The 13,480-nt window shown below is 47.7% G+C and overlaps 2 protein-coding genes across 4 annotated transcripts in view; both read left to right on the top strand.

Annotated features, from left to right (window-relative positions):
- The window catches only part of LOC132216454 (zinc finger protein 501-like), a 135,015-nt gene that overhangs the window by 8,793 nt on the left and 112,742 nt on the right, over positions 1 to 13,480 (top strand). The window lies entirely within an intron of this gene.
- Positions 1 to 13,480, top strand: part of LOC132217212 (zinc finger protein 551-like) — a 70,471-nt gene that overhangs the window by 30,502 nt on the left and 26,489 nt on the right. Inside the window, 2 exon segments of the mRNA XM_059667289.1 lie at positions 981 to 1,048; positions 1,129 to 1,656. Coding sequence (XP_059523272.1) covers positions 981 to 1,048; positions 1,129 to 1,372 — 312 coding nt within the window. The 3' untranslated portion in view covers positions 1,373 to 1,656.

Here is a 13,480-nt window from a genome sequence, read left to right as displayed (position 1 = left end):
AGAAGTGGAAAATTGGATCTCTGAATGGTTTGCCTCAAAACAAGGAAAGTTCTATTGGGACAGTCTCCACAAATTACCTGAAAGATGGGGAAAATGTGTAGCTAGCGGTGGACATTACTTTGAATAAAAAAGCACTTTTGATGTTTCTCTTGAAATTACCGTGTTTTCTTTGATTACAAAATCTGCCATTATTAACGGGTACACCTAGGATTATTTGTAACACTTGTAATGGGACATTCCTGTCACCAAAGTGAACATTAATTTCCTCATCATTTTTCTGTCTTCATGTTGTTGGCATAAAAAGGATGATGGGGAGGCCTGTTCTGAGCAGATTGTATCTGTAGGAGAGTCACAGGTCAGGGCTTCTGACATAGCTCCAGCAACCCAGAGGACCCATCTGTGTAAGCGGTGTTTCTCAGTGTTCAAAGACATTCTGCACCTGAATGAGTCACAGGCAGCAGACTTTGAGCAGAAAGCCGTCTTCAGTGACGCATGTGTGAGAGACTTCTGTTTCAGTGCAAACCCTCACCAGCAACAGAGGGAAGCCAGTGGAGAGAAGCCCTGGAAAGAAGGCATGAACAGGGCCTTGTTTGTGACCAGGTGCAGCTTCTACTTATCTTGGGTTTCTTCAACCAGCAGGGAGGTTGGGAAAGACTTGCCCGCCGCCTCAGACCTTCTCCAGCACCAGGCCCCTCTCGACACTGAGGAGCCGCACGGTGACTGTGAGATTCCACAGGAATTTCTCAGTGGAAACAGTCATTATGATTGGGGTGAATGTGACAGAGCTGCCAGCCACACGGAGAGAGTTGTTCATGTCAGGGTGTCTGCTCTGAAGAAGTGAGTTATGTGTGTAGCAAATGGGGAACGTTCTTAGAGGAATATTTAACCTCATTCAGTATAAGAGAGTTCACACTGGAGAAAAACTCTATGAGTGTATTGATTATTAGAAATCCTTCAGTCAAAGGTCTAACCTCACTGAGCATCACAGAGTTCACATTGGAGAAAAGTCTTACGAGTGTAGTGAATGTGGGAATTCATTCAGACAAAGGTGTACCCTCATTCATCACCAGAGTTGACACGAGAAAAGCCCTACGAGTATACTGATTTTGGGAAGGCCTTTTGTGAAAGCTCTGCTCTCATTCAACACCAGCAAGTTCACACTGGAGAAAAACCATATGAATGTAGTGATTGTGGAAAGTCCTGACAAAGATCTCACCTCATTAAACACCACAGAGTTCACACTGGAGAAAAGCTGTCTGAGTCTAGTGAATGTGGGAAGTCATTCAGGAAAACCTCTAGTCTCATTGAACATCAGAGGGTTCACACTGGTGAAAACCCCTGTGTGTGTACTCATTGTGGTAAGGCCTTCTGACAAAGATTACACCTCATTCAACACCTCAAAGTTCACACTAGAGAAAAGCCCTATGAGAAAATTATGAATATTCCAAGCTCTCTTGCTGGGTCTTCATTCCTTTCTCTCTGACCAGAGAATTGACCTGATGCAGGTTTTGTCCAGAGCACCCTCAGCTAAGTGCTACCTCTTTCAGGGACATTGTAGGTCTCATATTGTTCTGTGATGAAGTGTTTTAGGGTCCAGTTCATCAACCTGCAAACCACTTGCTGTCCTCTGCTCTCGTTCATGATCTTTTTGTAAAGGTTTTTTGTTTTTGTTTTTTTCATCTGTACCTTAAATTTTTTGGTTCTGTTTACTCCCTGGGATGAAAGGAAAATTGTGATCTGTCAGCAAGGAGAGGTGAACAGATGTGGTGGGTCCTAAACTTTCTGTGCTTTGGAAGGCACATCTTGATGGCAGAAAATCACTCTTTGTCTAATAGTGACTGATTTTGCATTGCTGACCAAGGCATGAAAGAGAGACTGCATGACTCTGTGGTGCTAATTTGCAGTCTGGTGCCTCTTTTATTGAGGTCAGTGGTCTCTGAAGAGTAGGCCTTTGCTATCCTTCTGTGAACAATATGAATTATATTCTCTGTTCATAGTACCCTATATAATGAAAGCATAGTACTGTATGCAAATTGTTCCCTCAACTGGGAGTTGTCCGGGAGTTTGACCAGGGGGTGGGGCCGGCCGGGTGAAGGAAGGGAGTACCCAGCCGGCACCTGCTAGGGACCCTACCCATGTATGAATTTCTTGCACTGGGGCTCTAGTGTATTACATAATTCTCAGCAATGATTTGGAGAAATCCTCCCCACATTCTGTAAAGGAGCCATGAGTCATCATGTATGAGATTTCTTAGGCTGGTGCATTTGTTCTGGACTCTGATGTTTAGATGGAACCACAGTTAGGACAGAAACCCTGTGTTCATAGTGGGAAAGGCTGCCGTAAGTTCGATGCAAAGCATCTCTTCTGAACGTTATCCACAAATGATCCAGCGCCTGTGGCTTGTGTGATCTTTGTGTACAGATATGCTCAGGACCTCCATCACTGCTTCCTGTGGCTGACGTCATTGGCAGAAAAAAATAATCTATTAGTTTTTTTCAATGCCCCTGGCTCATCTAGGGAGTTCACCTCAAGGTTGTTGCTCAATAGGCAAGACAGCAAAGCTAGAGGCAGGATAAGCCTGTAATCAGTCCCAGGATGTGTCTTTTGTGACCAGTCAGCATTCCTGTTGATTCTAATGGCAATAGTCTTCCCTGCTTGCCAATATTTGCTGCCATTCCCCCCAGGAAGTGGCAACTAGTATGCAGCAAAGTGCACTTTTCTCATGTGTGCTGTTTGGTGAGCCCTGATAGGAGGATATGTCACATGTGAGATACACTTATCTGTCACCAATATACCGGGTAGGCAAAAGTTCACTTAGAGTTGTGAATACACTAAACGCAGTACTTACTCTTATAAAAATATTTTAAAAATACTTTTCTGGATTTTTTTTTTTTTTTTTTTTTTTTTTAGGGATTGGGCAGGGAAAGGGAGACAGAGAAATGCATTGTTTTCTTGACTCCTCCCTACACGCTACTGGGCCTGGAGATGGGCATGTACCTTGACCTGGAATGGAACCAATGACCTTTCAGTGAAGGTGACAGTGCCCAATCAACTGAGCCATTCCTGCCAGGGCAGAGTACATTCTTGTTTTATTATTTATTAATTACTAGGGGCCCGGTGCACGAAATTCGTGCACTGGGTGTGTGTCGGGGGGAGTGTCCCTCAGCCCAGCCTGCCCCCTCTCACATACTGGGAGCCCTCAGGCGTTGACCCCCATCACCCTCCAATCGCAGGATCGACCCCTTGCCCAGGGGCCTGACGCCTCTGGCCTAGGCGTCCGGCCTGGGCAGCGGGGACCCGCAGTGGCAGCGGCCCCACGGTCGTGGGCTTCGCTTTAGGCCCAGGCAAGGGACCCCTAGCTCCTGGGACTGCCAGCTTCGACCGTGCCCAGCTCCCATCGCTGGCTCCACCCCTACTTCCTGCTATCACTGGCCAGGGTGGAAAAGGCACCTGATTCTCCGATCATGGCTCCCCCCTGGGTTTCCGATCACTGTCAGTGGCAGGGGGCTTCTTCCTGCTTTCCCTTTTGCCTCCCTGCATTGTGCCTACATATGCAAATTAACCGCCATCTTGTTGGCAGTTAACTGCCAATCTTAGTTGGCAGTTAATTTGCATATAGCCCTAATTAGCCAATGAAAAGGGTAGCTCGTACGCCAATTACCATTTTTCTCTTTTATTAGTGTTGATTATATTTTCCCCATACCAACAAATCTAAACCTACTTTTGGTACACCCTATGTTTACCTCCTACCCTTTTAGAATTTGATTTCCCTAGCCCTCAATGCACTCATTGATTTTCTTTCCTTTACAGTACATTAGTTTATATTTTTCTAGTCACTATGAGGTGTGTCCTTTAAGGAGAAACTGATTTTCTTCATGCTATAGTTATTTTGAGATTCAACACGTATGCTCATATAAATAAGTAATTTTTAAAAATATATATATATATATATATCTTTTTAAATATATTTTATTGAACTTTTACAGAGAGGAAGGGAGAGAGATAGTTAGAAACATCGATGAGAGAGAAACATCGATCAGTTGCCTCCTGCACATCCCCTACTGGGGATGTGCCCGCAACCCAGGTACATGCCCTTGACCGGAATCGAACATGGGACCCCTCAGTCCACAGGCCGACGCTCTATCCACTGAGCCAAACCGGTTTAGGCTAAAAATATATATTTTTATTGATTTCAGAGAGGAAGGAAGAGGGAGAGAGAGATGGAGACATCAACGATGAGAGAGAATCATTGATTGGCTGCCTCCTGCATGACCCCCACTGGGAATCGAGCCTGCAACCCAGGCATGTGCCCTTGACTGGAATCGAACCTGGGACCCTTCTTCAGTCCACAGGCCGATGCTCTATCCACTGAGCCAAACCGGGTAGGGCTAAATAGCTAATTTTTTACTGGTTAGTAGTATTGTGTTCTCTGGATAATGAATTTATCTGTTGACCTGTGTATGATTTTGGTTATCTCCAGGTTTAGGGTACCATAAATCTGTGAATATTTGTGTTCAGTTTTCTCTCTCTACATATATGTTTTACTTACCAAACTGTTGTTGTGTGGCTGAATGTTTTACACTTTAAGATATATGGAAATGTGACCCAAAATGGTCATTGTTTTTGCCTTCCAACAAACCCACAGTATTTTTAAAAATCCAGTTTTTCTGCAGCCCTGCCAGCACATGCAATTGTTCATCTTTTTAATGAGTACCTTGAAAATGAGTATAGTTTTAACTTGCTTTTGTTTTAATTCTATTTACCTAAGAATTTTTGATGGTGAACAGTTTTTCATACATTTTTACACTGTGTTTATCTCCTTTGTTAAAATGTCCGTTCAGAATCTTTTGCCAATTTTTAAAAATATATATATTTTATTGATTTTTTACAGTGAGGATGGGAGAGGGACAGAGAGTCAGAAACATCAATAAGAGAGAAACGTGAATCAGCCGCCCCCTGCACACCTCCTACTGGGGATGTGCCCACAACCAAGTACATGCCCTTGACCGGAATCGAACCTGGGACCTTTCAGTCCGCAGGCCAAGGGCTCTTTTGCCAATTTTTAAACTGAATTTATTATTACTGAGTTAGAGGGCAGTGCAGCATCTAGGACATATGTTAGAATTTCACTTATTCCTCAGTGACTCCATGATTCTTTGCTATATGGAACATTTGAATACTGGAAGGAACATTGTTTTTCTCAATTTTCATCCTCTTTTCAATTTAAGTCAACTTGTATCATATACTTAAACATTTAATCTGAGTTGTTTACATTTTTCACTTTTTTAAGTCTAAGCATTCAGTAACATTAAGAGAAGTCTAGGCTTGTAATATATTTTTTTAATTTCGTTTTATTGCTTAAAGTATTACAAAGAGGATTACATATGTCTCCTTTTTTCCCCCCTTGACATTCCCCCGGCTTCCCCTACCCCCCCAGTGTCTTGTGTCCATCAGTTATGCTCATAAGCATGCGTACAAGTCCTTCGGTTGATCTCTTGCCAACCCCTCCTGCCCCCCAACCCTCCCCAGCCTTCCCGCTGTAGTTTGACAGTCTGTTCGATGCTGCTGTGCCTCTGTATCTATTTTTGTTCATCAGTTTATAATGGTCTTTTAGGCTTGTAATATTTTTAATATCCCGTGTAAACATGGTCATCGTCAGGAGGTACAAGCTGCCAAAATGATGGCAATGAACGTGGACGTGCCAAGACATGTCAGCAGTGCATCATTTCCAACATACAGACAATTTCCAACATCCTGATACAGGAGCAACAAATTTGCTCAAGAACATTTTTTTTTTTAATATATATTTTATTGATTTTCAGAGAGGAAGGGAGAGGGATAGAGCGTTAGAAACATCGATGAGAGAGAAACATCGATCAGCTGCTTCCTGCACACCTCCTACCGGGGATGTGCCCGCAACCAAGGTACATGCCCTTGACCGGAATTGAGCTTGGGACCTTTTAGTCTGCAGGCCAATGCTCTATCCACTGAGCCAAACCAGTCAGGGCTCAAGACATAAAACAGTAAAATAATGGGAAGTGGGAAGTTTTAAACTTTTGGGTTTTTGGGGGGTTTTTTGTTTTTTTAAATATATTTTATTGATGTTTTACAGAGAGGAAGGGAGAGGGACAGAGAGCTAGAAACATTGATGAGAGAAACACCGATCAGCTGCCTCCTGCACACTCCCCACTGGGGATGTGCCTGCAACCAAGGCACATGCCCCTGACCAGAATCGAACCTGGGACCCTTGAGTCCGCAGGCCAACACAACACTCTATCCACTGAGCCAAACCGGTTAGGGCTAAACTTTTGTTTTTTTAGTTTAAGTATAAATCATTTTAAATGTACTTTTTCTGTTGTTAATCATCACCCAAAGGTATTTTTCCATTGATTTTCTTTAGAGAGAATGGAAGGGAAGGGGAGAGATACACAGAGAAATATAGATGTGACGAGATACATTGATTGGTTGCCTCCTGCACACACCCTAACAGGCAACCAGATTGAGCCTGCAGCTGAGGTACATGCCCTTGACTACAATCAGCCCCCTGACCCTTGAGTCCTTGGAGTGATGCTCTATCCACTGAGCCAAACCAGCTAGGGCTAAAATGTACATTTTCTGAACATGCAATTAGATGTTTCTATACATGAATGCCTTCCTGAAACCAAGTTCCTCCTGCCCCTTTAGTTCTTTCTTGGCTTATAAAATAGCTGATGCAAGGACGTATACAACCTTTATAATAGCTTATATGAAAAATATCTATATGGCCGAAACCGGTTTGGCTCAGTGGATAGAGCGTCGGCCTGGGGACTGAAAGGTCCCGGGTTTGATTCCGGTCAAGGGCATGTACCTGGGTTGTGGGCACATCCCCAGTGGGAGATGTGCAGGAGACAGCTGATCGATGTTTCTCTCTCATCGATGTTTCTAACTATCTCTCTCCCTTCCTCTCTGTAAAAAATCAATAAAATATATTTTAAAAAATATATATATCTATATGAACAAAATACTTGAGACCCATGAGTCTTATTCTAGCTTTCCCTCATTCACTCTCATCGTGTTTTTTGTCTTTTTTTTTTTTTAATTTCTCTATCCCCAGGTACGTTCGAGGATTATTTTACTTACAATCCCAGGTGTATCTGGTCATTCCTGGATAGCTCAGTTGGTCAGAGCATCATCTCAGTAACATCACGATTGCAGATTCAATACCTGGTCAGGGTATATACAAGAATCAAGCAAATCATACATAAAAATAGTGGAGCAAAAAATTGATGTTTCTCTCTCCCTCCCTATTTTTTTCTCTCTTTAAAATCAATATATTTGTTTTATTCACCCACTCAGTCCACACACATGTAGACACCAGTGCCCACTGGAGGCCTGTGGTGAACCAGCAGCCAGGGTTCTCATGCGGGCAGAGCAGGCAATGATGGCGAGAACAGGAGGGGAGGTGCTGGTGCTGTCAGTGAGGAGGGTGAGGAACTGGGGCTGAGCTGCACAATCACCCACAGGGGATGATGGCATCTGTGCTCCCTGAGACTAAAGGCTCCCTAAGGAAAGGCGCGGGGCCTGCTCATGCCCCTGTGGTCTCTGCACCTTCCAGCCGGGGGTTGAGCCTGGACTATTGCACCTTCAGGGGGTCGAGGAGCTCTGATTCCTCTCAGGGGTCAGGGCTGAGCACCGGTGGCAGCTGGGCAGGGGGGTGTGGGCAGGAAAGTGCCCGGGGCAGTTGCCAGGGAGAGTTGGTGCTGGGCCATGTGTGTGGCTCTGAGGCCCTCTCTAGTCCCAGTCCAGGCTGTGGCCGCTCCGTTCTTTGGGGCCATGGTTAGTGGGACATGGCCCAAGCTCTGCAGCACGAGTTCCCGGATAGGTCATGTCCTGGAGCATGCGCTCCAAGAAAACTAGTGACTCAGGCAGGGGCAGGGTGGTCCACTGTAATGAGGTGCTCCAGCCACTGACCTGCCCGGGAGCGAGAGGAGCTCCCTCTGCGGAATCTCTTCTTGCCCAGCAGGAGGGGTCACTGGGTGCTGAGCCACGTGGTCCTGTTGGGGATCGCAAGTCTGGTGAAGTTTAGCGACTAAAGAAGTTTGTAGATATGTATCAATCTAGGGAGAGAACACGGCCCAGATCCTTCCTTAGTGGGCAAACATCCACCCTGGTCTTGGCCAGTGTGTCTCAGTGGTAAGCGTCAGCCCACACACCTGAAGGGTGGTGAATGAGATTCCAGATCACGGGCACGTACCTGGGTTGCCAGTTCAATACCCGGCACCCACCAACTCATGTGGGGGAGGCAACTAGTCAGTCTGTCTCTCTCACGTCCGTGTTTCTTCGTCCCTCTCTCATTCCCCCACCCATTACAGTCTCTCCAAAAACCATGGATGGGGAAATATCCTGGGGTGAGGAACAACAACAGCAAAAAGAACCATCCGCCCTGCTGCGCTGAGATGGACCCGCCCTCTGCGCAGCCCACCCTCCTAGCACCGTCCTGCCGCTGCCTGGGATGCTCCCCCTGCAGCTGGGGACGCTCTGTCTTTCCCAGGAGTTGACAGATGGGAGCCCGAGGCAAGGCCCTGTGTCTGCCTGAGAGGAGCTGCCCAGGGCACTTCTGTCTCCATCCAGAGGTCTCGTCAGCCTGCTCGTCCCCATCCCCCAGGCTGAGTCCCTTCTGCCCCAGCTCTTCCAAACCGAGGTGATCCCCATGGGGGGGGGGGGGGTCATCCCAGGGATGGGTGAAGTGAAGGGACGGTTCACAGAACCCCAGTTTGAGCGAAGGTGGGGAAATGGGAGGACTCTGGAAAGGAATGAGAGGATGGGTGCTTATGGAGGAGAGCTGAGGGGGAAGAATCCTAGGCCCCTAAGCCTCCCTTAGGAATGAGGGACTGGATACCCCTGGAGAGGGCTTGGGCAATCCTGTGGGACCCCTGGCCCCTGGAGAGCAGGTCACTCCGCTGCCCATGTGAGAGCGAGGCTGACACCTCATTCAAGAAGGTGCCTGGGGCTGCTCAGAGCGTCACTCCAGGATCTGGGCTTGCGTGGCCCACGGGGAACACTGGGCCAGGAAGCAGAATTATGCCCAGTTCTCTCTCCAGTGGCAAGGAGGACGTAGATGGAGGGTCTGCATTTAGCACAGGTTCATACACAATGTGAATGGAAACCACAGGATCGCCGTCCATGTTCATGGAGGCATGTTTACCATCAGCCCCACCTGATGGAGCACTCACCAGGGCAACGCAAAAGATACAGAGACCTGAAGGCAGGGTCGTGACCGATGTTAACGTAAAATTGCTTAGGTGCTGCCGAGACCGGTTTCGCTCAGTGGATAGAGCGTCCGCCTGCGGACTGAAGGGTCTTGGGTTCGATTCCGGTCAAGGGCATGTACCTGGATTGTGGGCACATCCCCAGTGGGGGGAGTGCAGGAGGCAGCTGTTCGATGTTTCTCTCTCATCGATGTTTCTAACTCTCTATCTCTCTCTCCCTTCCTCTCTGTAAAAAATCAATAAAATATATTAAAAAAAAAAATTAGTTAGGTGCTGGATGCTTGCAGTCCTGCCCTTTCCCTGTTAACTCTCCTAACATGTGGGTCTTCACCCCCATCACAGTGGGGGACTGAGGCAGCCAGGGATTTCCCTGGGTCACACTCACAGTCAGTAACTCTTAGCTTCCGTTGGTTGAGCATCATCCCGTGCACAGAAAGGTTGCCTGTTCGATGATTGGTGAGGGCACAAGCCTGGTTTCCTGGCTGAATGCCCAGGGGGGTGTGGGAGGCAAGCAGGAGTTTGCTGCCAGTGATGGTTTGGGCAGCTCTGGGACAAAGTCCACCTGGATGAGGAGAAGGCGACCCATCCTGACTGACTTCCACTGGCATTTCCTACCCATCCCCACTCCTCTCCTTGCCCCTGGTCAGTCCCTCCCTGATAAGATATTGTCACTTTGTGGTGGCCTTAATGGGGCCCCTCAAGGATGCCCGGTTCTCCTGCGGACCCCATGAAGTTGGCTGCAGCGCTTTGATGTGATTTGACCATTGAAATGTGCTGGGAGGGAAGCCTGTCACCTCTGACAGAAGAGTCTGGAAGCACTGAGACCAGCCACCCTCTCAGTCCTTCTTTGATAACCCCTAGGAGGTACCTACATGGTGGCCTCTCTTCTATCCCGGTCCCAGGAGAACCAGGGTGTTCATGTGCTATGAACAAGAAATATCCCTTCTTTACTCTAAGCCAGTGGTTCGCAACCTCTGGCCCTTTAAATACAGTTCCTCATGTGGTGACCCAACCATAAAATTATTTTCGTTGCTACTTCATCACTGTCATGTTGCTACTGTTACGAATCGTCATGTAAATATCTGATATGCAGGATGGTCTTAGGCGACCCCTGTGAAAGGGTCGTTCAACCGCCAAAGGGGTCGTGACTCACAGGTTGAGAACCGCTGCTCTAAGCCATCAAAGCTTTGGGGCTGCTCATTACCCACAGTAACATCCAGCCTGTGAGCACAGCCCCTATTCTATCCTCTAGGACAGCGGTTGCCAACCTTTCAGACCTCATGGACCACCTGGTCCTCGGACCACCGGTTGGTGACCTCTGCTCTAGGAGGCAGCAGAGCCTAACATTAGAAGCCAGAGCTCTGTTGTTAGACACATGGGTTTGGCTTCCAGCCCTGCCTTTATTAACTCTACAATCTGGCAATTTATGTTGAGTCTCTGAGCCTGAATTTTCTCTCCATAAAATGGATGGTGAAACCATCTCAGATCGAGGAGAGGATCAAATGAAATAATAACGCAGATAAAGCACTGAGACCAGGGCCTGGTACCTGTAGTGAACATTCAGTAACTGTTAGCTCCTTAGCTTCACAATGTGTGCTGACTGCAGACATTCAGACAACATAGGAAATGTCAACATTTTGTCCTTTGTATACTTTCAAATTTTAAGACCAATAGGGCCCTAGCTGGTCTGGCTCAGTAGATTGAGTGTTGGCCTGTGGACTGGAGGGTCCCAGGTTCAGTTCCAGTCAAGGGTACATGCCTGGGTTGCACGCTTGAACCCCAGTAGGGGTCGTGCAGAAGGCAACTGATCAATAATTCTCATCATTGATGTTTATATCTCTCCCTCTCTGAAATCAATAAAAGTTAATTATTAAAAAATAAAACCAATAGGATAGGATTGTGTATATTCTCTCATTGCCTGCTTTTTCTCTTAATAATGTGATATTTGTATGTTAAAAATAAAACCTCTGAGAGCTGGAGGGACTCGGTTGAGCATGGGAAGGTTGCCAGTTCATTATTGGTGAGGGCCCAAGCCTGGTTTCCTGGCTGAATGTCCAGGGGTGGGTGGGAGGCAAGCAGGAGGCAGTCGATCAGTGTTTCTCTCTCTCCCTGTCATTTCCTCTCTCTCTCTCTCTCTCTGAAAGTCACATTAGAAGAAGTTTAGGATTGTAGTCGTCAGGAATAAGTTAAATAATACTTTTCACCTCAAGGAGCACTCTGAGCTTCACGGAATCTGAAATGTGTGCAAAGAACAGATCCGTTGCAGACAACACTCCCCAGAAACCAGCCTCCAAAACCTAAAGTTGTCATTACCCAGTGCCACTTGGGTTCACAACCACCAATATTTACAAAGGGCAGGGAGTGGCTGGGATCCTTACCCAAAGGGCTATGCGCCTAATGATGGCTGGGTTATACACAGGCGCATAGTCCAGGTGTACATGGTTTAGGGTGGCACTCTCATGGTCTTGACCTGGTCATTTTAACCTCTGGTGTGTTCACCAAAGAGCCAGGTCCCCAGTGGGACCAGGCGTCAGAGGCAGCCTCCCGCTGTGAAGTGGTCTGCCTGAGGCTTGTTGAGCCATAATAGGCAGGATTGGGGCCTCCCTGCCTCCCAGACTCCTCTCTGCTTACAGAGCTCAACTCAGCTTTACCCCCGTTTAACCCTCCAGCCTCGGGTGCCAGGACCTGTCAGGTCCTGCAGCCCAGCTCCCAGCATCGGAACAGTGAGTCTCTCATGGTTGACCCAGGGAGTGACGGGGGGGGGGGGGGGGGGGGGGCGGTGACGGGCTGCAATTCCACCATAAAAGGACATGATGGTGTGACTGAGCTGGGAGCTTTGGGGAAAACCCAAGCCACTTTTGTGTCTGAAGGCAGCAAAAAGATGAGGCAAACGTTTGCGTGAGTATTTTTTACTATCACTCTCAGGACTCGGGCCATTGATGGCTGTGAAAAAAGCCCACCACAAGTCATTATCTGAGGTAGGGTTCTAAACACTTCCCAAAGACTCTCAGAGGAAGAACAGACTAGAAGGGAGAAGATAGCAGTTGGGGACCAGAAGAAGTACTTCGAAAAATAATGTAACTCGCAAGAGTGTGCACTGCGAGTTCAGCCCCGAGGTAATGCAGGCATCTCCAGGTCGCCTGGCCCTGGGCCTGGGCAAGGGCCCTGAGCAGCCTGAGCCCGTGGATCCTGGCGGTGGTTGCCAAACTCTCAACAGGCCTTTTGCTTTCCACAGATTCCTGCAGATGCAGAATCGCTTTGGGGTGACTGGTTGGTGGATCTCATCTCAGGACCTCGCACTCTTGTGGCCTCTGAGATAGTGGCGTCCTGTCACTGTTCAGCCACTCCACTAGCCCTGGGACTGGGGGACTTTAAAGAGTCACCAAGCCCAGAATCTGAAGTCTAGGTCTAGGGTTATATGAGTGGTCCCTGCTTTGGGAAATGGATCTGAATGGCCCCTCCATGCAAAGGTTCTAGAATGTGCCAGGGCTTGGAGTGACGACTGAGTTGCTTCAGGAACCAGCAGATGTATATTTGTATAAAATAGGAACTGGAAACAGCGGGACAGGAGTTGGGTCTAGAAGAGCATTATGACAACTTGGGTGTCTCTTCTGCAGGTGAGGGGATCATGGGGGTAATTGGAGCAGTGGAGGCAGGTGACCTGACCCAGGTCTCATTAGACGCCCTGTGGCTGCAGCATGATGCACAGTATGGGTGAGAGGGAGGTGGTGGGAGACTAGGGCGGAAGCGGCTGTGAGTCTTGGTGAGTGTGATGGTGTCTGGCCCATGATGGTGGCCCTGGAGATGGAATAAGCAGTTGGATGTGGGATCAGTGTTTTAGGTGTGGCCTCCTGGATTTTCTAATTGTGAGGATGAGAGGGAGAGGTAAGAGATGACATGAAGGTTTGGATTTAGCCGCTGAAGGAATGCTTCCATTCCTGTGTGTCATGACCAGGAATAGAACAGGGACCTCCTGGTTTATAGGTTGATGCTTAACCCCCGCCCACACCATCTGGGCTATATTCTTTCTAAAATACTTTTAAATGTATTTTTTATTGTTGAAGGTGTCACAGATGTCTCCCATTTCCCCTCTGTGTATGTTCTTTGGGGGATCTCTCCCAGTCCCCCCACCCGCTCCCCTGGGACATCTGTCCGCCTGTCCCACTTATAACCAGGCCTCTGGTCCCATCTTGTCCTTCCCCAGGGACACATGGTACCACACCACCTTTATT

This window comes from Myotis daubentonii, chromosome 15, assembly GCF_963259705.1.
Source record: "Myotis daubentonii chromosome 15, mMyoDau2.1, whole genome shotgun sequence".
NCBI lineage: Eukaryota > Metazoa > Chordata > Mammalia > Chiroptera > Vespertilionidae > Myotis > Myotis daubentonii.
This window is presented reverse-complemented; position numbering and strand designations above follow the sequence as displayed.